The sequence below is a fragment of the Balaenoptera physalus genome (assembly GCF_965194825.1).
Source record: "Balaenoptera physalus genome assembly, chromosome: 1".
NCBI lineage: Eukaryota > Metazoa > Chordata > Mammalia > Artiodactyla > Balaenopteridae > Balaenoptera > Balaenoptera physalus.
The window spans coordinates 93,602,605-93,629,994 of NC_138882.1; the positions used below are offsets into that span (position 1 = coordinate 93,602,605).

The 27,390-nt window shown below is 48.8% G+C and overlaps 1 protein-coding gene across 8 annotated transcripts in view; it reads left to right on the top strand.

Annotated features, from left to right (window-relative positions):
• Positions 1 to 207: 207 nt before the first annotated feature.
• Positions 208 to 27,390, top strand: part of IGSF3 (immunoglobulin superfamily member 3) — a 100,788-nt gene continuing 73,605 nt past the window's right edge. For 7 of the 8 annotated variants that reach the window (XM_082457968.1, XM_082457971.1, XM_082457964.1 and 4 more), the window contains exons 1-2: positions 208 to 359; positions 996 to 1,664. Coding sequence is in view for 7 of the 8 variants with exons in the window: in XM_082457971.1 (XP_082314097.1) it covers positions 1,622 to 1,664 (43 nt within the window). In the remaining variant the exon portion in view is untranslated. Of the gene's footprint in view, positions 360 to 449; positions 870 to 995; positions 1,665 to 27,390 lie in introns of those variants that run through there. The other variant, XM_082457967.1, reaches the window with a different exon arrangement.

Genomic DNA, 27,390 nt, shown 5'->3' on the forward strand with positions numbered 1-27,390 from the left:
CCACGCCAGCTGCGCCCAGGTCCTCGAGCGGGCTTGCTACCCGCAGGTGCGGGTGGGGCTCCACCAGCCGCACCCTGGGCCCCCGCCCGGCCCCCAGCGCGTCCGCCCGGCCCCGGGGGTGGGGGGGAAGGGGCGGGCCCGGGGGCGGTGCCTCTAGCCGAGGCCACCGCCCTCGCCCCGCGCTCGGCTGGCCTGGGTGCAACGGGCCGGGTGGAGGGGGCGGGGACTGGGGAGGGGCCGGAGCGCGGCTGCTGGTGCCGTTGCGGGAGCAGAGGGAGGAGGCGGCGCGTCCCTAGAGGCGTGCGCCGGGACAGACGGACCGACTGACCGACGCGCGGAGGGAGAGGGCCGGCGGCGAGGTCGGTATCCGGCGAGCGCGCGGGCGGCGCGGGGAGGGGCGGCAGCGAGGGGAGCCGGAGCCCGGGGGGAGGGCGGCGGGAGGGGCGGCGGTGGGCCCGGCGGCGGCTCCGCTCGGGGGGTCGGCCTGAGACCCCTCCCCTGGCAGCGAAAGCGGAGCCCCGGGCTCCCTTCTCCCTCCTTCTCTTTTCTTCCCAATCAGCGAAAAATAAACACCCGGGAAGGTAAAACAATAGCGGGGCCACCTGGGACGCGGCGCGCGCCAGGCTCCCACGTTTGGGGCGAGGGCCGGGGGTGGAACGGGGAGTGGCGGCCCCACCTCGGAGCCTCTTCCCGATTTGCCCCCGCGGAGGGTGGGGCTACCCGCGGCGCCGGGGCTCGGTGGGAGGCGGAAGGAATTCCCAAGAGTGAAGCATTTGGTGAAAGTATTGCAGGAACAATCGGGCTTCCCACAATTGCTCGGCTCTGTGCGGGGAAACTGAGGTGGAGGCTAAGGTGGCGACTTGGCCAAGGTCAGACTGCAAAGGTTGACCGTCCTGGTCCAGGACCAGGTGCCCGGACCAGCTTGGCGCTCAGCCCCTCTCGCTTTTGCGGCGGCCGTGCTTGCCTTTGATAAATCTCTGTTGTGTTTGTTTTAGAAAGCTGCTGGCATTGTGGGACCGCTTCAGGGCTGCCGAACGAACGCCAACTTGCTTCGTGCGTTGCGGGCAGGTCTGGGGCAGGTGGCAGGCCCGTGACCCATCATCATGCATGGAGACAGACTTTTTGATGAAGAAACCCAGAGCAGTCGAGGCCGGCTAGGGCGATTTGGCTGTCAAAGGTTTTGACAAAACCTGCCCTGTTCCCTTTGGGGAATCCGAATGAGGGAAGATTACAGACACCTTCACTGAGAAGCCAAGGACATTTCTGTATAATCAGTGGATGAAAGGATTTTCTCAGACTCTTTTTTTCCTTTTCCTTGAGGATTAATCCACCGCAATCTACAATTACAGCGGAAACCACAAGGCACAGGATGTGGCAGGAGCCTCCAGCGCCGTCCGAATTGTTCTGGACCCTTCCTTTAGCCTAGGGGAGTTTAACACTTGCCACCCGCCGCCCCTCCCCCACTCCCTCCTGCTGAGCTCTTTAACCTGTTCTCATTCCCAGAGTTAAGTTCTGTTTCCAAAACTGTCTTCTGGAGCTATAAGTGGATTGCCAGAAATGAGAGATTAAGTGCTGGGAGAAGAGGAAGCGCCCTGTGTTGTGTCTCCTCTCGGCTGCCGACATGAAGTGCTTCTTCCCAGTGCTGAGCTGTCTGGCTGTGCTGGGTAAGTGGCTGCTGCTTATCAGCACGATCGATGTGAAAGTTTAACCTGCTCTTGGCTCCTGTAATTCCTTGTGGTTCTTTCCCATCAACACTCGGTTTTGGGGGACCCCGGGAGGCAGCGGCGTGTGTCACAGGTTGGAATAGAGCCCCATTTCTGACCCAGGAGGAAAGGTGGCACATCGTTTGTTGTCTTTAAGAAGGAACATTTGCTGTCCTTAGTGTCTGTCCCGGGCCTCGCCGTGGGGTCCCCCATCTATGTCGACGCTTTAGGGACTCCATGTGGATCGTGGATTGGTTTCTTGTGTTTTATAAACGTGGTGCTTCAGCATCTAAATGTCTGTGTCAGTCCACGTCAATTCCTAATCCGAAGTGGCAACGTTATTCCCACTCTCAGGAAAGTTGGTTTGGTGATAACAATGGTGTTGTTTTTGTTTTTTGTTTTTTTTGAGGGGGAAGTAAGCATGGGTGGAATAGGGGTTGAAGGGATACTTTGCCCTACCTAAGTGATCAGTGGACTAAAAATGTTTGAGGGTCTAGTCATATGTCCCCTCACCAAAGAAGCTCAGATCGTAGTTCTGGGGGGAAGAGAGACTGGAGGACTGGTGCCTGGTAGGGGGCTGTGCTAGGATCGGGTTTTGTGACCCCACAGAAGGTTAGGATGGTTAGATTGGGATGGAGAAACTGTGGCCTGAGAGGTGAACCCTTGGCACCTCTCTTAAGATTCCCTCCCATTGAAGAGGCCTCCCCTTTGCCCGACATTCTCCGATTCAACAGTGCTTTCCATGCCATCGAATGCTGTCTTACTCTTAAGTGTGGTATCTCAGGACACATCTTGGGTCTAGGATAAGCTCCCTGGCCAGGTTCTGATGCATCCTCTCCCTCCATTGCCTTAGACCTGGCACGTGAGCACACCCCGCTGCCCTCTGGGTTCAGCTCAGTCCCCTGCATTCAGAAGAGGTCATCACTGCTGCTTGTGGTGTTTGCATCTCCACATCTAGGTGTCTTGCATTTATGGGACTTACTTGTGACCTACCGGCAGTGGAGATTGCTTTCATGTGTTGTCTACACCCTTGCAAGTGTTCACAGAAGAGTGGAAAGAGAGTGCACTTTGGAGGTGGAGAACTTGAGTTCAGATCTCAGCCTGACCATGACTGACGTCTGAATCACAGTAAAATGGGGTGTACCGCCAAGGGCTATCTTGACAGTTAAAGGCTATAAGGTGTTCTAAAGGTCTTGACTGCTTTGAAAAATGTCGGGAGCACGTAAGTATGTTCCATCAGTGGTTCTCAAACTTGGAAGCATGTTAGAATCACTGGGGGAGCTTTAAAAAATCCCGATGTCCAGGCAGCGACCCCAGGCCAATTAAACCAGATTCTCTGGGAAGGTGACCCAGGCATGAGTCTTTTAGCTCTCCTAGACAATTCCAGTGTGGAGCTGAGTTAGAGAACCGGTGTGTGAGTTCGTCACTGCCAGCTCTGTCCTCCCGTTCTCAACACTCACGGGGACACCCAGTCTGGCAGCAAGTTTAGTCAGTCGTCTGCTCAGGTGTGGGTCAGGATACGGTGTCTCTGTGTCTCCTGTATGCTCAGGCAGAGTCAAGAAGACAGGTAGCTCTCCATTCGCCAATCCTAAATATTGTATTGGTGTTTGTCATTCACTTAGTGTCTGGGTTTAAATCAGTAATTAGTGATTCATGTGCATACAAGAGGACAAACAGGGGAAGCCCTCCGGGAGGCTTGGGCATGGGTTCGATGGTGCGGCTAAGGCGGGAAAGAGGGCTGAGTGGAAGGGTGGGGCCCAGGGCAGGAGAAGGAACCACCGATGGGCAAACAAGGCAATGGGACGTTTGTGCCTTTTGTTTCTCCTGGCTGCTCCAGAAATGTAAGGCTGCTGGCTGGTTCCCCTTCTGTTCACCCTCTGGGCCACTCTGGAGTGGAGCCCTGGCACCGGGCACTAGTATCTTTCCTCCACTCCCAGCCTCAAGTATAAACAGGTGCCATGGAGGAAAATGAGTGTCAAGGTGGTGTCAAAGGGGAACGGTGGCAGAAGACCACACCTGGGTGAGAGTGGGGAGGTTTAGAACTGTGGACATGCCTGGTTTTTTGATTTCCCCACTGGTGAAATCTCACCTTTTCTTATCACTCGATGACTGGCAGCATGGCAGGGAGGGGGCCTCGCTACTACTTTGTTAACCTTGGAGACTAGAAGGTCTTTGTGGAGGGAGCAAAACCCAGGTTGGGCTCTTATTTCTTGCTTGCAATCTGGTGTGATCTGATTCATGTGTCACCATTCTGGCTGTGTAATGAAAATTAATGTGTAATATGAATTGAAAATAGCAGAGACTCTCAAGGTTTTGTGTCCAGGTGGGTCACACACTTGGAATAAAATTTTGTATGTAAAAAGTAGGACCAGTTTAAGTGCTCTGCAAAGTGAGACTGATACAGGTGCTGCCAGCCTCCAGAAGTGGCAATTTGAGAAAACCCTGTGACAGTATGTGAGGGGTATACAGGGTAAATCTGAGATGCTTGTGACTCCCTCGACATCATCAGACCCGTGCGTTCCGCCCCCTTCCTTTACCGATGTCTAGGATTTGGATCAGGTTCCTCCTTTTCTGCCTGCTTGGGTACCGATTCCTGCCCTCTTGACCACCGATTCCTGCCCTCTTGACCACTGTGTCTTGTTTCATCCTGTTGCAGCTCTGGGTGCCCCACCCAACTAGGGAACCATCGGCTGCCATGGCCACCCTTATTCCAGTTCTAAAGCCATCTTAAGCATGGGTTTGGTTGAGCCAAGAGGATAGTAGAGTCTCCGCTACTGAGAATGGACGGAGCCAGAGGGGCAGAAGATGAGAGAGAACAGGGGCTGGTGTGGACGTGGCTTGAGTGTGGAAGAGGGAATGAGGAGAGAAGAGGGTGGTTGTATCTGTGCCTAGGCCCGGGGCAGGGAGCAGCCTGTGTGAGCGACAGGGACATGGAAAGGTGACAGCACTGTGGGGGAGACAATAGGATTTGTGTCTGCAAGAGCAGGAAGGGAATAATCAGGAAAGTTGAATATAAACTTTAAGCACATAAAGCAAATTTCGATTTTGCGTAACCATGAAGAGTTAGGCCTTCCAGACCAGTGCTGATGTTGCAAACAAGCTGAAATAGCTTTGAAAGTGTTAGCAATGAAAAATGTAAGTGATTGGGACATCCCTGGATCAACACAGAGAACTTGTAGATGTCAGATGGTCATCTGTGTTCTTCTCCAGTGGGAGAGAGATTCATTCGTAGAGTTTGAAAAGCCTCTTGTTTGAATAGGTTGGGACTGAGGAAGCGATCACGACCTTCCCAGTTAGTTAGGGAAGGCTTCTTAGGGGTGAGGCCAGAGGGTGCTTCCAAAAGAGATTGAAAGGGACTTTGATGTTCTGGGGGGAGTGAGCTCAGAGGCAGGACTGGGTGATCAAAGGCAGAGGAGAAGGAGGAGGAAGTGGAGAGCAGCGAGGTGGCTTGGGGCAGTCGGGGAAGGGTTCTGAAGGAAGAGGATGGGAATCGTGATTTACAGATGAACAAACACCACTGTCCCAACAGTTGTCCCAGAGGCAGTGCCCTTCCCTTTTCTGGGGACCATTTGACAAGGGTGCCAGAGAAGGGAATTCTTGTCAGGACTAGGCTAGCTAAGATGCCTTTCAACTGTGTGAATCATTGAGCCACCCCTGGGCACCCAGGGCTGTGTTAAGATGTCCCAATCCCCTCCATTTGTCATTGAAGCAAGAGAACGGTAGTCCTACCACCTCTCCTAACTCTAGCCCTTACTGTGAAGCAAGTCCTATCTCATTAAATCCTCAAACAATCTTGCCAGCTAGATACCTTATATTATCATTCTTTCGTAGATGGGGATATTGAGGTCCAGGGAGGTTAAGGAACTTGCCTGAGGTAGATGACTGTACCAGTTTGAAATGGTGCTCCACAGGGGTGGGGACCAGGTCCTTTCTGTCTTGTTCGAAGTGCAGGCCTCTATTCCCAAAGTCATCTCATGGTCCAAGATGGCTGTGCTAGCCCCAACCATTAGGAAGGAGGAAAAGGGTTGGTGAAGGGCATGCCCTGGTGAACACATTACTTCTGCTTATATCCCCATTGGTTAGAACTTGATCACATGACCATACTTTGCTGCAACGGAGGCTGGGAAATGTCATCCTTAATTCTAAGTATCCAGCCAAAACTGGGGTTCTATTATTGTAGGGGAAGGAGAGGACGGATTTTTGGGGGATCAGCTCTTGGTCTCTGGCACAGTTACAAAGCTAGGAAGTGGCAGAACAGGGTTTTGAAATCAGGACCGTTTGGTTCAAATCCTGTGTTCTTGCATCTAACAAGTTGCCCCTCTGAGTATGAGGCCCCGCCCCGGGCCTCCAGGAAGCCTTGTTGGGAAGGCATGAGCTGGATGAACCAACACTTGTTACATGGGAAGCAACACAAATCAGCATATAATTGAATGCTCAATATTGTGGTTTTAACAGTGGTACTGTAGTGTTTATAGAATGCTTATGTGCCAGTCACTGCCAAACACTTTATATAGCATGATCTTCTGTATAAAGTGCTTAGGGACCGTCTCTGTCCAGTTCATTACTGTAGCCCCAGAACTCAGCCTTGTGCCTGGCACAAAGTAGGTATTCAGTTAAATTTTTGATGAATGAATGGTTTCACAAGGTAGGTGTTGTTTCTATATTGACTCCCTCGATCAAGATTAGGAAATTCAAGGCTCAGGGAGTTCAAATCATTGTGCTCAAAGGGAAAGAGCTAGAAATCGGCAGAGCCTGGATTTGAATCCAGGTTGTCTGGCTATAGAGCTCGTGCTTTTACTCCACTGACCAGGGGTTCTTAACCTTTTTTGTGCCATGGATCCCTTTGGCAGCCTGGTGAAGCCTATGGACCCCTTCTTAGGATAACATTCTCAAATGCATAAATAAAAACATAGGATAACAGAGAAAATCAATTATATTGAAATGCTGCCATCAAAATATTTAAAAAAATTTATGATACAGCAATGTGCTCCTTTAATAACACATTAAACAACAAGATCTACCAGCAGATCTAACAGTTATGTAATTTTGCTGTAGTGAAGGGTGAAAATGATATTTTGAGGTATCTGCATCCACTGTGATGTGATATGAAAGTATGTGTGATTTGTATTGTGACAGTCACAGGTCCTGGAAACATTACCATGATGCTTGCCTACATTCACAATTAAGGAACAGTTAACTTAGAGGTTCGTGAAAATAAAGATGTAATTTTTTTTCCCGTTCAAGTTCACATACCTCCTGAAATCTGTCCATGGACTCCCGGGAAGTTCAAGGTAAAGTTCAATGTAGTCACTGGTTGTTGTTTCCCATAGGTCACTGGGAAAGACCTATGCGTGAGGAGTTGGGCTGGGCTTTCAGAAATGGGCAGTCTTTGGACGGAGAGGGCATTCTCTTCCCATTAAGAGTCCTACGAATGCAGAAGAGTCGGCAGTCATATTGGTGGCATAGTGGTGGCATAGGGATTGGAGAAATGACTGTCAGTAGTTTTAGGGACCAGTTCATGCAGGATGATGCCGGACACAGAGAATTAGTTCAGATTGTAATGAGTTTGGGATTTGGGCTTAGACTGGGTCTGTGGAGCTCAGGCAGACCACTTCCACTGAGCCCTAGCCTGGGAACTGGAGGAAGTGGCTCCACTTACTGGTCTCCCATGGTCCCTGGCCTTGTGCATCCTGAATTATGGCTCCTTGATTATTATTTGTAGGTTCCTTTGGGAGTTCCTCATTCACCGTGATTGGACACCTGTTTCTTTGCTGCTTCGATGTGAGCACAGCTATTCCTTGTAAACGGTTGGATTTTAATTTAAGGAAATTTAGGACACCTGTGTGTGAATGGCCCTGCTTTTCAAAGAAATGAATGGTTGCATCAAAACCAAGCTTTATATTTGTAGAAAATCACATGTTGCCAAATTCCCTCATCGAGACCCCTTTATTAAGTGACTAATTGTGGGCCACAGTGGCGGGCACTTAACAAAGACCATGGCATATGGGCCTCCCTTAACTGGAATCCCATCCCAGCTAAGTGGGATTTTGTTTTTATTTTTATTTATTTATTTATTTTTATTTTTTTAAAATTTTTTTCTGCCTTTATTTTTTTATTTTTTATTTTTAAATTTATTTATTTATGGCTGTGTTGGGTCTTCATCTCTGCGCAAGGGCTTTCTCTAGTTGTGGCAAGTGGGGGCCACTCTTCATCGCGGTGCGCAGGCCTTTCACTGTCGTGGCCTCTCTTGTTGTGGAGCACAGGCTCCAGATGCGCAGGCTCAGTAGTTGTGGCGCACGGGCCCAGTTGCTCCGCGGCATGTGGGATCTTCCCAGACCAGGGCTCGAACCCGTGTCTCCTGCATTAGCAGGCAGATTCTCAACCACTGCACCACCAGGGAAGCCCTTGTTTTTATTTTTGAGCTCCACTTTCAGGAACGTGAAAATCACAAGATTTAGTAGCAGGGATTGATTCTAGAAATTTGCTTCCAGGCCACCATCAGCCCAGTCTCTACATCTTCCGCATCTGTAATTATAGTAGCAGGAGAGAATGATGAGCCTGGGGGCACTGCAAGATTCTGAATCAAAGATTAAATTATATTAACTCTACTCAGGCTGGGAAGTGGTCAGATGTATCTTAAAAATAGGCTTATAATAGGCCTATTTGTAATAGGCTTTATGATCATGAGAGTTGAAACAAAGGTTCTGCCTAACCCTCTATTAACCCTCTAAGATATTCACCCGAATACCCTATTTCCCTTCACCCAGGTGATCCAGGCTTTGCTGGCACACAACCATGTTCCTCCCCTCTAGGAGATGATCATCTAAAGCCTGGGGTAAAAAAAGTGGTAAATCACTTTGCAAGTGGACAAGGAGACAGTGATATACCACGTGCTCTCCAAGGACAGTTGTCTTGTTGGGGAAGGAGAGGCGAGACAAGTTTGGTCTTGCTTTCAGCTTAGCAGGAGGAGTGAAGGGAATGCGCTGTCCAGGAGAGGGATGCGACTGGAGTAGCTCTCGAATGGTCAGTCTGGAAGGGCTTTCTGGATGGGCGGGAATTTTAGGCATTTTTTTAAGTAATAGGAGAGTGAGGTCCTGGCAGAATTGTGGGGTGGAGGACACCAGGGCACCAGGGGCTGCTTTGAGAAGACTTCTAGAGGGGTGGAGAAGCCCGGGTGTCAGTGGGCCTGGGCCCTAGAGGTGCTGGTGGGAAGAGCTGGAACAGTCGGTTGGTGTGAGGTCTAGGTATTTGGATCAGAGACAGATGGCAGATACCAGAGAGCTGTAGGTGGGTGTCCTAGAGGACCAGCGGGAGAAGTGGCAGGGAGGGCAGGGGGCATTACTGGAGGTGGGGGGTCCAGAGTGGAAGTGAAGGGGACCTGTTTCTGTACCGAAGGAAGAGCTTTTGTGTATCCATCAAAACATCATCAGAGCAAAGACATTCTAACAAAACTGTGAACTCAAAGAGACTGGTGTCCAGTCTTCTCGTGGGACCTCTTCCCATCAACTTACAGGTCCCCAGACCTTCCCTTTATTAAAACAGAGGGAAGAAATCTGATACCAGCTATGTGTTCTTTCCCATTATGATTCTTTTTTTTTTTATAAATTTATTTATTTTATTTATTTATTTTTGGCTGCGTTGGGTTTTTGTTGTGGCATGCGGGCTTTTCGTTGTGGTGGCTTCTCTTGTTGCAGAGCCTGGGCTCTAGGTGCGCGGGCTCAGTAGTTGTGGCTCGCGGGCTCTAGAGCGCAGGCTCAGTAGTTGTGGCGCATGGGCTTAGTTGCTCTGCGGCATGTGGGATCTTCCTGGACCAGGGCTCGAACCCGCATCCCCTGCGTTGGCAGGCGGACTCTTAACCACTGCGCCACCAGGGAAGTCCCCCATTATGATTCTTTGATGTAGTGGAGTATGTTCAGAATTGCCTTAAGTTGGTGTTATTTTCATGTATTTGTTTCTGCTTTTGCTTGTAACACCCATTTTCCGCTACTCTGGGGTACGGTCTGCTCCTCCTTTTCCATGGCAACCTCTGCAAACACTTTCTCTGCTCTCAGCTGGGCACTGGCTTCTGCTTGTGTTATGCTGGTAACGGAGCCATGTCATGAGATGGGCTGACTACCTCCTTCTCAGGGACCCCCTTTATTAACTCCCCTTCCCCCAAGAGCCACCTAAATTTGAAATCTTCTGTCTCCCAGCCAGGCAGCATTTATTAAGTAGTATTAATCTGTTTGTTCTACGTGATAATCAGTGTGACCCCTCACATTTGATACAGTAGTCCAGTTTTAAAGCAAAATTAGTTTGGTGCTCTGGGTTGCCGGTGACCAAAGGAGACATAGCCTGGACGCATTAGGTACCTTAGCCCTGTGTCTGCAGCTTAGGGAAAGTGGTATCATGGTGAGGTGATTTTGAAACCTGTAAGGTGGCCAGCTTCCTCACCCCAAGTGTTAACTTTGAGAGCCCTAAGGAGCTTACGTAACTTACCTAGGGGTTTTTGCCCATTAACTGGTTGCATGGGCAACCTTAATTTGACTTTGCTAGGAAGGGCTTTTAGGAGGAGGAGGAGGAACCGGAGACCTGTGTGTGAGTAACCATCCTGGCTTCAGGGCAAACCACACCTTCCCTGTCCTGGCCAGTTACCACCTCCCCACCCCACATACCCACCCTTTCTAAAGACTTACAGAGAATGAAATTTCACAACCTCTTAGATGTTAACACCCCCATCAGGAAGGAAATCTCGATTTTCACTGAAGATTTGTCATAATTTAAAACAACAAATAAAGTGCTTCAGGGTAAAATGTTACATAAAAGAAAGGTACTGAGCTGTTAGTTGCAGTTTCACAAGACGGCTTATATTTGCTTGCTTTATTTCTTTGACTTCTAATTTTTGGACAGAGTGACGTGAATATAGTTCTGTTGTAAAAATCCAAACAGTACGGAGAGAAAGTAAAAAGTGAAAGTTTCCCTCTCTGCCCTGTGCCCCTTGTTGAGTCTGAAATATATTCTCTACAGTTTGATACACTATGTTCTCTCAGGCTTTTTTTCTATAATTTCTCTTCGTATACTCACACAAATATAGATTTTTGGGACATAAATGGACTCATACAGAACATATTGTTCAACAACTTGATTTTAAAGGGGTGATGTATTCCACTATTTTTTCAGTCTTAATGTTATGGCCATATCAGAACTGATTTGGCTCTTTTATAGCTAGAAGCAGCTGTAATTGGTGAAATCGTTGGGGAGTAGTGAGCCTTATTCAATAGCTCTATAACAGAATAATTTTGTCTTGCTGTATCAAGAGCAAGAGTCATAATAAAAACACTACCCTTAAGTTTTAATGTACTGAAGAGAAATAATTGACTTGTTCATTCTGAATATTTTCTCTAGAAACACATAAATTTAACAAATTAAGCACACACATACTTTATTGACTGTCTTAGTTATAATCTTGAATTAAAATAAAGCCCATTCAAAACTTGTTAAGAGGACAGTTGTAAATACTGGATTTTGTATCCAATTCAATCAACTGTTCTTATTTGTTCACAGACTAGGGAAAAAATGAGAAGTTTTCCTGCGTTTTCCACTCCCAAATGATTCTTCCATTTAGAGTGAACTGGACTGGAATAACCTTTAAGGTTGCTGGCCACCGGACCTTCAAGGCCTTAACCCAAAGGAAGAGAACTGTTTTTCTTTAACCCTGCAGGAGCAACTATTGCTGTAAAAAGATGATCATTTCCAAGTGTTGGGTTACTTCTCAGGTTCACTGGTGTGACTTTCTTTAACACCCTGGGGGCAAAAGCAGGTTTCTTGGATGGTTCACCTTTAGACCTGATTTTTAAAAGAGTCGCTCTTTTGGAGGGATGGTCGTCGGATTCACATATCACAGCCAACCCTTCTTAAACGTCAGGGTTTGACCTGGCTACCACCCACCCAGAGACCACTGTTGTGTTAGAATCTCCTTCCAGTACTTTCCTGGAAAGACTTTCATCTGTTCCGTCGACAAATATTTGAGTGCCTGTTACAAGCGATCGTTGTTCTGTTATCTCAAATACCAAGAACTAAAAGCTAAAATCATGATGAACATTTGAAGTAGTCACCTGATAGGTATTTTTAATCTTCAATAAATAGAAAGATTAATGAAAGACACTCTGATGTAAGGGAACTCTTTTCCTAAGGTAAGTCTTCTATCTTACTATTTCTTAAATCTTTTCTTCCTGTTTTGTTCTCCACTCTTCATTAGCAGCCGTGAATTACACATGCCCTGGGCAGGCCTGCTGAAGGGCCTATAGGAGTAAGAGAAGGGTACCAATGATGGCGGGAGCTTGGGGGTGGGGAGAGTTGTAAGGGCAAATATCCTGAGCCCTGGCTATGTGGCACGTGCTTATTAACTGCTGGGGATGTTGTATTGGAATTGGGAGTTGCATACTGAGCTCTGAACTTCTAGGAAGTCAGAACAAAGGAGACCTAGAATAGTCACATACTTTGCCATCAGATAGGAGACAGCCTCCATAGCCAGCTTTCTGCTGAGGACCCTGGTGTTAGGGGTACGGTGGTGTTAAGGCTGATCACCCGTACGTGGTACTTGGCCTCCCTTAACTCCTGTCCGGAGCCCAAGGCTCGCACCACGGTTGTTTTCCGGAAGCTGCTGGGTTAGCTCAGCCGGGTGGCACGGGACACACTGACGGACTCTTCCAGGTCTGCACCTTCCCAGGGGCCTTCCCTCGACCTGGGGTGAACCCTAAGAAGCCCTGATCTGCGCTTCTCTCCCTTGTCCCTGGTATTTCCCCCACTCTCGCCCACGTCCCCTAAGTCTGCAGGTCCCAGGCAGGTTGTAAGCTGTGCCTGGCGGCGACGGCTTGAGCCCCGGAGCAGGCAGTACTGCTCCCCGGAGCCTGTGCGCAGGGCCGGCCTTCTCCCCACGAGCAGCTCTTCTCAGAGGCCTTTCTGGTTTTCCTCCTCAGTGGTTTTGTTCCGCGGTGGTTTTGTGTTGGTTTGGAGATGGGCGGTCCGTTGGGGGGTTCTGCTTCGCAGATGGACACGTCTGTCGGTTTGTTAGAGGAGGGACTGTGCGGATAGGTGTGTTCTCGGCTCACCCCCAAGCTGGACAACCCTGCGTGACCCTGTTCAGAGATGATTTGCTAGAGCAGTTTCTTAAGGTCTTCTGACGTTTCAGTACAGTAAGGTAGCCTGCTGGAGAGTTCTGCAATCTGTCTACTGGTATTGCATTACAAAAAAGCAAGATTGCGTTCGGAGCGCCGGCCCAGGTCTTTCTCCTTCCCTGTGTCAGGACGGGGCATGACTCTTAGCTGGGTGTCCCCTCACCTCTCGGCTGGGGGGAGCGGCATCCGTCGTGGCCCCCTTTCTCTCTCACACTCCGAGTCCGGATCCTTCCACTTCACCCCTCACCCCCAAGGGTGGATTTCTAAGAAGGCTGAAAGTAGATGGAAACGGATGTGGCTCTAGACTTGAATTTATTTTAGAAGACTCTTTGCAGATCTCATTATGCATAATCCCCTTATTTTAAAGGGGTTATTATTCTGGAGGGGAGGAAAAGACTGATGGCCTGGGTGGGGAGAGAGTGGAAGGAGGCCTGGAAAACTCTCCCAGCAGACGAGAAAGAGACTCTGGGTACGTTGTCTTTGTTTTAATTAAAACGTTACACAACACAAGTATTGCCTTCCCACTCTTACCCCACCACAGAAGAGCTGTAATTTCCCATATTTGGAATCTAGGGAGAGCCAGGCCACACTTGAGGACAAGGCCAGATTCAATCTACACTTTGGGGGAAAGTAAGTAACTGTGAGAGCCGGAAGGGCTGAGGTATTTATGGCGAATCTATGGTTAATGTATGTGCTTCCTTGTCATAATTTATTCAGCAGCCCCTGATGTCCTGGGGCTGGTGCTATGCCCATCCGTAATCTGACTCTTGTTTTCTTCTGCATATTTTCCCTTTTTCAAATGTATAGGCATTCAGCTTTAATCAAGTAGGCTTTTCCTCTGTCATCTGTAACGGGGAAGGACTGAAGTCAGGTGGAGGATTTTAAGGAACTAATCGCTTAAGACGTTCAGAGCATAATCTCCCCTAGCCCCTGATCATCCTGCCTGCATCCCAGAGATTGGCAAGGTTCCGCAGAGGAGGCAGGACAGGGACTTTGGCGTCCTTCGGAGAGACCGGGTGTCCTCCTTGCTGGCGACAGAGTTTTGTTTGCCTTTGGCATGGGGACAGGGCCTGCTGATCATTCGCTATGTCAAGAGAGTTCAAGACGTTCCATGAATGTGACCAGTGTTTTACCAAATCTCTGTGCTGGTACAGCGAGCAGTGACAGGCCAGACACGCATGAAGATACTGTCCAGGCTCATTGATGTCTGAGCAGTGTGTCAAGGGCTGGCTCTCACGGAGATGCCGCAAAGTAGATAGGAGGCCTGCTGGATAGTGGTGTTCACCGATGTTTTTCATGGACTTACGTCAGGTCAATCAAAAGATCAGGGGTGCGGGGCCTAAAGCGTTCACGTGCTTTGCTTGGAATTTGAATGTGACGTCATGTAGGTGTCACTTATTAGGCTGTATTGGATTACAGCTGCTCTCCAAATTGTCATTTCCTTATTTTTTTTCCCACCCGCTCTCTAATGTTAGCTCTGGTTCTCGCTGCCAGAAGTGTCCTGCAAAAGAATTTGGTGAATATTACTCGCTGCCAGAAGTGTCCTGCAAAAGAATTTGGTGAATATCACTCTAAGTGCAGCCTCTGATACTTTCTCTTAATAGGATAGTAAAATCCCTAACAACGTAGACTAACGAGGAAGATTAGTTTGAATTAGAAAAATGTCCGAGTTACCAAATATTTCTCCAGAACTTCACTGTTAGTACTTTTGAGTAAATACTGTAACTCAGACTAGGCTAATAGAGCACCTAATAAAGATCCTTGGGGCATCCTGCTTTAGGAGAGAAATAAGAATGATTTGCACTTAACGTACCAATTGTTTATGTAAACGGCGTTTCTGAAATACTAGACTGTGCTTAAAAACAGTTTGTTCTATTAAGTATTTTAAATAATCCCCACGAAACTCCATGTACTTATGCTGCTGGCAGTTTCTGTGTGGTTATACGGACCTGTTTTTCGAGGACCTGATTCAGCCTTATCAGCAATGTTAGAAATTCCAAGTTGGTGAAGTCCCTGACACTTATGTCCCCAAATTAGTTAGATCACTTTGCCAAATGCTTCCACAGCACCTGCACTTGTCTACTGTAACATGAATTAATAAGTTTAACGAATATCCAGTGCATTCTGCTATGTGTTTGGCTGTGTGTTACATAGAGGAGACACAGCCATCCTTGTGGTTTATAGGCGTGCAAAGAAGTCAGGCAGTAAACACATAAATACACATATAATTAATTATAATAGTGCAGCTAAACTGTGTATTCCTTTCTTTAAAAACTGAGATGACTTTTTAGTCAATGGTTTAATGCACTAGACTGTAAGTTCCATCAGGACAGGGATTATGGCTGTGTAGTTGGTCATGGTGTCCCAAGCCAGTTGCCTGGCACAGAGTAAATATTAGGTTGAACTGTGTGACATTGCCGTGTTTGTAGGTCAAAAGCGGTCGAATATCAGCAGTGTCACACAGTTCAACCTAATATTGCTCTGTCACTGTGTATCGAATGTTGCATACGTGTCATAATCGATGAGTTCTGAGAGTGGCTATATTCAACACAGTTTTCTTTAGCCAGTGAAATCCCAGCTACAGTATTTGAAAAGGAACTCCAAAACTTCCAACAGGTAAAAACTCATGGACCTGTGATGTAGACGTAGGGCATCTGTGAGACTTCAGAGCCTTGTGTTCAGTATATTTTCTATACAGTTCTTTGTGTATTTTCCACTCAAGGGTGGAGGCATGTGCCTTTGGGGTCTGGACTGCTGTCCGTAGCCCAGAGAATCTGGGAGAGTGTGCTGGAAAACTGAGCTGGGAGGCAAGGATAGGAACAGGGTGGCCTGAAGAGGAAAGAGGGTGCAGAGACCTGTGAGCCCAGCTGAAGGAGCCATCCCTGACCCTGAGTGAAGGGAGGACTTGTTTTCAGAGCCCAGACCTCCTGTGCTAAGGTATTCATGGTCCACAGACTTGTGGTGCCCATGATGTGCTCAGAGACCTGCTAGGCACTGGCAGGCCTCATTGGGAACCTCCTTTGTGCCTGGCCGGCTGTGGGCTGGATGTAGACCCCTGGCCCAGTGGAGGCAAGGGTTGAAATGAGGAGAAGGCCCAGCTGGGCCCTGCTGGGAGAGGCCCAGCCCTCTGGCCTGGTGCCCGCTCCCTGGATGTGGAACTGGGAATCAGGCCCAGCCTAGGGTTTGGACCAGAGCTTCCCAACCTCCTCTGCTAAGTACTTTTTTGCATCTGTTTGGATTTCATGGCCCTCTTTCCATTTTCTATGCACAAATGTCCAATTGTGCCACTCTATTATAATGCTCACTGTTTTCTCACACCCACAGGATAATTCCTAGTTTGGCTGAATTCCACCGGTATTTGTTGAGCATCCATATGTGCCAGTGCAGGATGGGTGTGGCAAGGGAGGGAAAACGCAAGGGTGCATGACGCTGGGCCCTGCCTGTGGCAGACACTGTTGGTTACCTACACAACAGCCATTTGTTTTCTCTTCTTGTTGGCAGAGCCCTGATTTCCTTTGAATGTCATGCCCCCCTCCCCGCCTCCCTGCCAACTACTCAAGGAAAGGTAACTCTGCTTTAAGCTCCATGGTAAAAGCTGATTGATCCAAGTCAGTCATGGATGCCCGTAGTCTAGATATGGGCGTGTGACATCGTTTTGGCCAATGAGATATGAGAAGTCCTCTGGGGAGGGTGGGGAGTGGATTCTGGGAAAGACGTTTTCTCTCTTAAAAGGAAACACAGAAGGGACAGCTCCATGCACTAGATTCTTGGAAATGAGGCAGCCATTTTGTCACCATGAGGAAAGCAAATCTGTTGAGTCCATCAGAGGGGAAAAGATGGGAAGAACCAGCGTCCTTGATGTTAGAGCCACTGAAGAATGAGCAGGCCGACCTTGCACTTTCTGTCATCACTGTTTCAGCCAAAGGAATTGTAAGCAGTTAGGGTAAGGAGTCCCTAGAGAAAAAGAACCAGCCATGGCTTTCTTGACATAAGAGAAGCCATTTTTGGCCTAAGTTATTTTGGAATCTGAGCCTGGCCACAGTGCTTGCCCTTGAACAGACCTCAGTAGTTAATAATCTTAAGGGAACAAAAGAATGCAAGAACTGTTATCAGGCAAGAGATAGTAAGTATATAGCAAAGATAATAGATCAGTTATAAAGACTCCCAGTTCTCTTTCAATAGTAAAGATTAGCCTGAAGCGCTCAACCACCAGATCAGCTGGAACCTTAGGGATGATGATGTTGACCTTTTCTGACCCTCGTGACTTCAGTCAACTAAAGCTTAGACTCTCAGCCACCCAAGCCCCTCCATGAATATGCATGTACCCTGAGCTTAAAACTATCCTAATCTTGCTGTTCGGGGTGACACTGCTTTGGGAAAGACCCCCAGTGTTCTCCTTACTTGCTTCAAGTAATAAATCCTTCCTTCTCCTGATCTTTGGCTTGGTTGTGTCTTTCTTGGCTCAACACCCACCGAGAGGCAAACGCAGTTCTTCGGGTGAGAGAATTGATGTTTTCCACTACGTACAGTTGAAGGCAACCTATATTAGACACTCCCTCCAAGGAGCAGGAAATAGGATTTATTCTTGTAAAACAGTGCAACGTAGATTCTCATCAGAAGGCACACTAGGCAGAGACAGCGCTTAGCCCTGTGGTAAACCAGAAGAGAAAGAGGTTAAGTATGTTAGTGGGAAGGACTCAGCCGAGGAGGTCGTATTTGGAATGGATCATGAGGTAGGATTAGGATTTGCACGGGAAGAGCGGGTGGCATGAACAGACGTGTGGAGATGGGAGTGGACATGGCTGTGGCAGAGAACAGGGCAATTATGTCCTGCCTAGTTCCATAGGCAGACTCTAGAGCACTGCAGATTGCAGGCTTAGAAGGTGACCCTTGATTTATACAGTGGGGAGGATTGTGGGCCCTTGAGCAGGGGAGAAACTAAGAAAGTGGACCTCGGAAGGGAGGATTAGGCAGCCGTGTACCAGGTCGATGGGAAGGGAAGAAAATACAAGCCGAGTGACCAGTTTAAGCTCCTGGAATAATTCAGTGGTTGGTGGTGAGATCTGAGTTGAAAGTAGTAGGAAATGGGGGAACATATCAAAGGAAAATTGTAAAGGAAAGTAACTGTTAAAAGAAGGGAGGATTGAATGAAGAGATGATTGAATCTTGCATCTAGAAGATGACTGTAGGAGTTTGAGTGTGATGACTTGATATAAAATGGAAATTTGGAAGAGGGGACCGAATTTAGGAAGAATGCTGTCTGTTTTTGCCACTGGGGTTTTGAGGTAATGATGGAAGCGCTAAGTGATGAGACCTTGAATTCATTTGAAAATAGGGGCTTGACCTTGGGAATGAGAGGTCTTAGGACTTAGACGATGTGGCAGAGACATCAGCTCGCCAGATGTGCAGGCACTCCTCCAAATTTTTGCAGATTTTTTGACGCTGTGTGACTAATGTGAGCCAGTGAACTGGGTGAGGAAGCGACAGGTGTCATCTCCTGGCCGAGGCAGCTAAGAGCCTGTATTCCTTTATTTTGTCCTCCCCTGCCATAGCATCCTTGGGGCCCAGGGCCAGGGGCCGGGGGGCGTGGCCACAAAGGGAGGAGTGCCATCCTTCCAGGATCAGACTTGGATTGCTCCACCTTTAGCTGGGGATCCTTGTGGAAGCCAGGTCTGGAGCTGTAACAGGGTGGCACTGCTGACTGCTGTTTGTGATGCAGGTGATAGATAAGTGGTCTTCAGGTGACACTTTTCCACCTACTTCTGACTTGATTTGCTCAGAGATCTGTGTTGAAGGAGCTAGAGCTTGCTGGCTGAGGTTTATCCTCTCTCTGGGGCTCTGAGTATTTTTGGAGGGTGAGTTTACTTCCACCCCGAAGGCCCTTTAGCTTAGGGAGATCCTTGTCCCTGAGCCATGTCAGCGAGATGGCTGCTGTCTCCCATCGGTCACCAGAATGTCAGTGGCTTGCAGAGGGGAACGTTTTGGTGACTGGTATCCACAGGTGACCAGCTTCAGCATCTCAATCATCCAGCTAAAGGTGGAGCTTCAGGAAAAAGTTCCAGACCTCTAGACTAGACGAAGAATGAGGTACGAAGCCCATCTTTTTCACCTTTCCTAGCCTGAAAAGATTCCAAATGTGCCTTTTCTTAAAGGCTCAGGAGCGCGGATCTCGGCCCTTGGAGCACGGGAGTGCTTTGTTCAGTGCCGAGTGCATTTGGCCTGGCTGACTCAAGTTGTTTTCCGAAGGGCAGGGGCCCCGACGCAGTGCTGGGAGGCATTTGGCATCTGGTTTTCGTCAGGCAGCGAGTAAAAGTGCAGATGCTGAATCTGATCTTGCTTTAAACAAAGCAGAGTTAGACACAAAGGAAGGGCCTTTGTGCGGCGCCTCTCCTGCTCCGATGTAATCTCTGCTGTGTCCTGTTTCTCCTCTAACTGAGAACTTTGACTCTGCAAATAAATACTCAGAGGAAAAGCCTTCAGACCTGGGGACAGCCGGCATGGACCACCGGGGCTCTTCTTTATGATTTGAAAATTTAAAGACAGGGAGAGACTGTTTCTCTTTTTCCTGTTTCTCATGGAGAGTTGGTGTTTTTATTTTTCCTCCGCTTTCAGCAAAATAGGGCTGTCGTATATATTTGTCGATGCTGTCCTGTTCATGGGCTGTTTTTACCCACCGCTCTCCCTGCTCCCTCTGACAGGCCCAGAAGGGCCAAGTCTAGTCCCAGGAGGCGCTGTCTGTCAGCCTGGCCTTTCCTTTGTCCATCCATCCATCCGTCCACCCGACCACCATTCGATAAGCGTTGGTTATTCAGCCAGCGGTGCGATTTGGAGCAAGTTACTTAACTCTTCTAAGCGCCCATTTCCTTATCCGAAAATAGCAGGAGCCACTCATTTGGGTTATCGTGAGACTTGAATGGAACCGTCGGGGAGAGTCTTAATGTAGGAGATGCTCCGTAAGTGGTAGTTATCATCGTTGTTCAGGACCAGGGTGCCACCCTAGTCAGCTGACGGCCTCAGGTTGCCTTAGATACGTGGTCATTTGGAGGTTGGATTTAGGCCACAGTACATACTGCTGAGTCATCAAGGCACCACCTTTGGACCACATTGTCACCTCCCTCGGGATATCTTGCTGTTCTTGTTGCAGTCTTGGCGAGGCCATTGTGGCTGAAATCTCTGAGCCTTTGACCAAATGGCCCCTGGGCGTTGCCCAGCTTTGGTGTTCTCTCACGCTGGCAGCATCGGGTGGCTCTGAGGGGTCCTCCCCCCATGGTCTGGCGGTGCTGCCTGCGTCTCCCCTGCCCTGCAGCAGTCACCTCTTTTGCCACCTGCCACACCTCCGCCTCTGATGTCCCCCCATGTGTCAACCATTGTTCCCTCTTCTCCATCTCCTCCAGCACCTGTTCCTGTCAACACTGCTGTCTCTTGCCTGTTCTTCAAGGTTTCCTTCGTTTTGCGTTCTCTCCCGGTATTTTAGGGAGCGGTGTTGACATCCTCTGTGTACCGTACTGGGCTTTACTCCAGAGAACCTGCACTGGCCCTGTGAGTGTCAAGCAAAAAGGATGTAATTAGAGTGTCCTGGAGAAAGGGAGTGGTTTATCACCGGGTGGCGGGGAGGGTTTGCGGAGATAGCAGCCTTACCTGACTTGGTGTCACCTGAAACACAGGCATCTAACAGGCAAGAAGGCTCTACCAGGCTTTCCCGAAGGACCCGCAGTCTTGTTCCCAGTTTCCTTTGTTGCCCAGCTTAGCTGTCTGCAGCTAATGCCCTCTCTGCATTTCACCCCTGACAGCTCACTTGATTCTGCCTCTGGCAACTTTAGTTTCCTGTGGGTTCTCGTCTATGGCCACTTTCTGCCTCATTCCACCTCCATTCAGAGAACTGAGGAAATTCTCACTTTCATTATTTTTTTCATTTATTTCTTTTTTAAATTTTATTTAATTAGTGGCTGTGTTGGGTCTTCGCTGCTGCGCGCGGGCTTTCTCTAGTTGCAGCAAGCAGGGGCTACTCTTCGTTGCGGTGCGCGGGCTTCTCATTGCGGTGTCTTCTCGTTGCGGAGCACGGGCTCTAGGCACGCATGGGCTCAGTAGTTGTGGCGCGAGGGCTCAGTAGTTGTGCCTCACGGACTCTAGAGCACGGGCTCAGTAGTTGTGGCGCACGGGCTTAGTTGCTCTGCGGCATGTGGGATCTTCCCGGATCAGGGCTCGAACCCATGTCCCCTGCATTGGCAGGTGGGTTCTTAACCACTGTGCCGCCAGGGAAGCCCCTCGCCTTCGTTATTTATGAGCGCAAGCTAACCCTGTCTTGGCTGGAAAATGTTTTGTGCCAAGAGGAACTTTCAGAGTAAAATAAGACATAGTAAAGAACTGGCACCATGAATTTCCAAGCCTTTTAAAGTTCCTAGAAGTCCTTTGGATCCATTCCCTCTTTTTGACCCACCTCCCCCCGCACCAAGTCCCCCGCTTCCTCCTAAAGATACTGACGATGGCATTTAACCAGAAACCAGGGAAAGGAATGCTCTGTCCTGGCGCCTGCGGGAAGTGGCTGGAGCTTGTGTTCTGTGTCGCAGAGCCCAAGGGTTCAAACGGGTGGGGACGAACCCGCAGTGTGTCATAAAGGAGACTTTGTCCTGCCCCAGCTCAGCTCTGTGTTTAAGCTGACGACTTTATAGGGAGATGATGCAGTTGTGGGAAAGCACTTCTGTGACCCCTCGTTAAAGTAGAGGAAATGAGAGACCTGGAGGCCACAGCCAGGCTGGCCTTGGGCAAGATGGTCAAGCGCTGGGCTGTCCCACCCACCTCTGTGCTGTCCCCAGCCTCAGCCCCTTCCCCAGCAGCCGCCCCCGTGAGCTCCCCCCACCCGCCCCGCCCCACGCAGGCCGTGGCCTTTGTCCTTCACGCTCCGCGGCGTTTCAGCTCCTCGCTGGGCCCTCCGGCTCATCCCTGACACCGGCCGGTTGAAGGCTTACGGGTCCGTAGAGTCGCTGACTTACACCGGGGAGGGCGGGTGGGCAGAAGCTGACACTTACGGACCCCCACGTGGTGCCAGGTCTGTGCATTCACTCACATCCTCCGACTTCATTCTTGTCGTTTAGAGCCAGGGGACCGTGAGGCAGCCCCGGTACAGATGGCTGTACAGATGGCACAGTTGAGGCACAGCAAGGTTATGCGATTTCTCCAAGTCACAGCCAGCACGGGCCACTTCTTTGAACTCTAGTTAAGGAAAAGGAACCTAGTATTGTTTTGATTTGCTTTATTGTGGTATAATTTACATACAACAAAATTCACCGATTTTAAGTGTATAATTCGTTGAGTGTTGTTGACAAGTGTAAACAGTCATGGAAACCACCATCACAAACAAATGTAGAATGCTCCCATCACCCCCAAAAGCTCCCGCCCCACATCTCCAGGTCCAACAATCACTGATCTGATTTCTGTAACTGCAGTTCTGCCCTGTCCAGCATGTGGTCCACATGGAATCCTACAGGATGAAGTCTTTTGAATCTGGTTTCTCTCACTCATCAAAATGCTTTTGAGATTCATTCATGTGGTTGTATGTGTCTGGCTCATTCCTTTTTATTGCTGAGTAGTATTCCATTGTACGGATGTATCACCGTTTGTTTCTCCACTCCCCAGCTGATGGACATTTGGTCTGTTTCTAGTTTGGGGCTATTATGGATAAAGCTGCTCTTCTGTGTGTAAGTCTTTGTGTGGACATAGGTTTTCATTTCTCTTGTGTAAACACCGGGAGTGGGCCATATGGTGAGTGTGTTTAACTTTATAAGAAACTTCCAGATCGTTTCCCATAGCGATGCACATCTCACATTCCCACCAGCAGAGAATGAAAGGGACCTGGTACATTTGACTTCTAATCTCGGACCTTTCCGGTCATACTGTAGTGTCACTCGCTGCTGAGGTTTTAGTGGCTGATAGTTACGTTAACGAGTCCCGAGCCGGCCCTTCTAAGAGTGGGTGTCTGGAGAGGTTTCAGTGTTTGGAGCCAGTTGATATTGGAAAGGGTTTATGGAGCTGCCCTCCCACCAGTCAGGGCAGCCTTCTCCTCTGACGGCCATGTACTCCGTGGACATCCTCCTTTGCTGGCTTTCCCACTGGCCGTCACCTCGGTTCACAATTCAGAGTCACCCGTGGATTTGTGATGCTATAACCGGGGCCCTCTTGCAGGGTGGACACTGGAACATTCTACACATGTGTTGTTCACTTCCCCAGCCATCATGGCCCCGTGGGATAGCTTCAGGCCAGAGCTGGAGTTGGAGACGCCCTCTCCCCGCGACGGCAGGGGCGGGAGCCACTGGGAGCTGTGGGCAGGCTCCGCGCTGGAGGGCGTTTTGCTGGGGCCTGGGCAGCTGTTTGGCGGCGGCAGTTTCACGGGCATCTCAGGGCTGGAGCTGGCTCAGGATGCTCCCGAACAGGCACCCAGCGACCGCAGTGGCCTGGATCGTTTTCCTGTTTTGTGCCGAGGTTTTGACAGAGCCCGTCAATGGTAGCGGTGGATGCACTTTGCCCTGGTGCGGCCTCGGGGGGAAATGGAGAGGAGGAGTTTGAGGACCTGTGGTTGGGTGTACTTTTTTCTTTACTTGTGTCAGCATTTCCTGAGTGGTGTTCTTGGTAGGGGTCAGGATGGAAGGAAGCACAGGCCATCCTTTCTAAAGGAGTGATATCCGGAGTGCGAGCGCGCAGCTGTTTGTCCTGCAGCACGTGGACCGTGGAGGGGCCTCGCCACGTTGGGGCCACAGGTCTGGGGAGGTCAGAGCCCACTGGCAAAGCCGCCTGTGGGGGCAGAACGAGCCCTGCCCTCGCAGTGGGACGCCCTGGCTGCTGCCCTTTCCTTGACTCCTACTGGCTTGATGACCTTGGGTGAGTCACTGACTCCCTGGCCCTTAGCTCCTCACCGAGGAGTAGGAACAACATCCCCGTTGCCCAGGGATTTGGATGCCAACCGCCCTGCCCACAGGGAGTCCTCCTGAGTGCGTGCAGTCCCTTCCTGCAGCCGTAACCTGGCCTCAGCTCCCCTCCCTTCCTCTCCCCCGCATCTGATTGCTGCCTAGCACCCCCCCGCGAGGACCAGGCATGGATGGGTGCCCCTGGGGCAGGCCGGCACCCGGTGACATCTGCTGAGAATGGTCAGCCTCTGAGCACCCGGCCTGGAAACTTCCTGCTTGCTCCCTTAGACTGGCAGGAATAGATGCACAAAAGAGCACAGAGCTGCTGACGAGCGGTCCAGAGTCGAGGACACAAAGGACTGCAGGGGAGTGGGTCAAGGCCCCTGAAGGTCCTGCCACAAGTGCCCATCCAAATGAGATCTCAGTGGCCCAGGGGTGTGAACAGAACAATTGCCGGGATTCCAGCGCAAGGAGGATGCTTTAGAAGAGGGAGGCGTGGGACTTCCCTGGCGGTCCAGTGCTTAAGTTTCCGTGCTTCCACGGCAGGGGGCATGGCTTCCATCCCTGGTTGGGGAACTAAGATCCCTCATGGTGCCATGGGAGGGACGAGAGCGCTGATCTGGGAATCTGGAGACCTGGCCTCTCTAAGTCCCTTTGTCAGGAACTGGTCGTGTGACCTTGGACAGGTTGACCTCAGCTCTGGAGTGCATTGCCTCTGCAGAGGAGCTGGCGCCACAATCCCGGCCCCTTTCACTGTTCACACTGTGCTTTCCGGACCTGTGGGCTTTGTTACTGGCTGGTAAACGCCTGTGGTTAATGAATAATTGCTTCAGGGGCAGAGGTGGGCGAGTGACGACTATGAGTGAAGATGTGTGGGACACACGTGTGTGAGATGATTTTAGGCAACAACATTCCGAGGAACTTGGAAACGACTTGCTGAGTGGTTTTTGCTGCAGGCTCGATGGCAGGCGGCCCTGGTGGCCCCCGGCTCACACCTGCCACCCTGAGCTCCCAAGGCCCGCTGGAGCCGTCATTGATGACGCTGCGGCCGAGCCTCTGCCCTGCACCTGGCGCTGCCACGCCCTGCCTTTCAGTACGCTGCAGACATCCTGCGTCCCAGTTCTACACCACTGGCTATAATTCTGGTTGAGGCTTTCCCTTTTCCACATTTTCTTAATCCAGTTGAGCTAATCTGCCTTTTCCTACCTATGTGACAGGAATTTTTAGCTCCCTCTCGGGTCAAATTTTGCTGTGTCTAGAATTCCACTCTGTGTTTCTTTGGGGATTATCTTTTATATCCCAGGCATCCTGACCAACTCCATTGCTTGGACCCCTGCCCTGTAAGCGTGGGGACTCAGGTCCTACCTGCTTGGAGGCACCCAGAATTCTAATATGATTCATGATGGTTACAGTTTCACTCAAAAGCATACAGTATGACCTCTTATCCTTACTGAAGTCATTCCAGACTTAAAAGCCTAAGGACCTTTTTTTTTTTTTTCACTAAAAAGTTTTTTTTTTTTTTTTTTAATGAGGTAACAGGTAATTCTTGCACATATTAAACAACAAACTTGGGAGTATGAAAACAAATGTTCTGTAATTCAAAGTAAAATTTCATGGAACAAATACTTGAGTGATTTTGAATGGTGATCATCCTATCAATCGTACGTTTAAAATCTGATAACATTTAATTAGGTGCTACAGTATTGTAAAGGGTCATCAGAAACACCAATTTGAGAAATAATGTTCCTAACTCTTCTGACTTAAATCACAACACAATTTGAAAGCCCCCTCTCCCAGCTTCCTTTTGTCCTCTTCTACCTGTGGCTCCAGGCTCTGCCCTTTCTGAAGGTTGCCTTCCTTCCACTGTTACATGGGCTCCTCTTTGTTGCATTTTGTTTGCTCCAAATGCTGCTGCTGCTTTTCCTTATTTTAATTTTTTATTGTGGAAAATTTCAAATATAGACCAAAGTGGAGAAAATAGGATAATGAACCCCCATGCACCTATCACCCAGTTCTAACAATGATCAGCTCATGGCCAGTCTTGTTTTATGTGTACCCTTGCTCACTTCCATATCCTTTCTGTATTATTTTCCAGAAAATCCAAGGAAAACTTGTTCTATTCCCATGTGTTGTTGAGAACTCTTGCCCACTAAGCTGCATTTATTAGTAATGTACTTTCTCATTTAAAAATAATTTTCAGAATAACAAGGAGATAACATTTCATCCCCATCAGATTGGTGACAGTGTAATAGTTGAACAATACCAGGAGATGATGAAGATACAAAAAGAATACTTAGACACTGACCTTGGGAATATAAAATTGGTGCACCAGTGTTGCAGAGTCATTTGGGCAATGTCTCCTGTGACCAAAGATACCCCTAGACAGACATTTACAAGAATATTTATTGCAGTGAAATGTTGGAAACGTCTGAAAAATTCATCAACAGGAAAATGAATTTAAAATTTGTGATACATATGGTGAATATTCCTACAATGAAATGCGATCTGCAGCAATCAGAATGAATTCACTAGAGTGACATATGTCAACAAGGATTACTCTCAAAAGTGTTTTGTCAAGTAAGAAAGATGCAAAAGAGTACATACAGTGTGATGCCATTTTACAAAGTTTTAAATCATGCAAAAATTATTAATATGTTTTTGGATACATACATATTATAGTAAAAGCATAAAAATGCATGAGAGTGATAAATACCAAGTTCAGAATGTTATTTCTGGGGTGAGTAGGGGTAATTGAATTGGGAAGGGAGTGAAATAGAGACTTGATCAGTGTCTAATGCTTTCTTTCTTTCTTTCTTTCTTTTGCAATTAATTAATTAATTAATTTGGCTGCATCGGGTCTTAGTAGTGGCATGCGAGATCTCTCGTTGTGGCATGCAGGCTCCTCCTTGCGGCGTGCGGGCTTCTCTCTAGTTGAGGCATGCGGGCTCCAGAGTGCGCAGGCTCAGTAGTTGCGGTGTGTGGGTTCTCTAGTTGTGGCGCAGGCTCAGTAGTTTTGGCATGAGGGCTTAGTTGCCCTATGACATGTGGGATCTTAGTTGCCCGACCAGAGATCGAACCCACGTCCCCTACATTGGAAGGCAGATTCTTAACCACTGGACCACCAGGGAAGTCCCATAATGCTTTCTTTCTTGAAAAAAAATCTAAAGCAAATGTGGCAAAAATGAGGATATGACTGTCTTGGATGTATACAGGTATTTATTATTCTCTATACTTTTCTATATATTTTAAATACTTTCTCATTCAAGAAGTAAATTTAAGAAATGTGTAATTGTTCTTCATCTTCTGACGAGCTTGAGATGGTCACTGTGTCACATGATGTTGTCAGCATCTAAACCAAAGCTCAAAAACTTGTCCAGTCCTGAGAAAATGCTTATTTTCTTTGTCATCTAATGACATTAGATCACAGTTTCTCCCTAAATTTAATGGATTCCTAGAAGTCCATGACTCCACGTATTTTCCAGACGCTCATATTGATAGTTAGCAAAAGCCAAGTAATGAAGCCCTAAGGATTTGACTTAACAAGCTTATAGAAGAAGCAATTGCATTGTATTTTCTTTTTCCTGTTGGAGAAGGTGAGGACAATGTGAAGAGGGGAGACTGAGGAGGGCATCC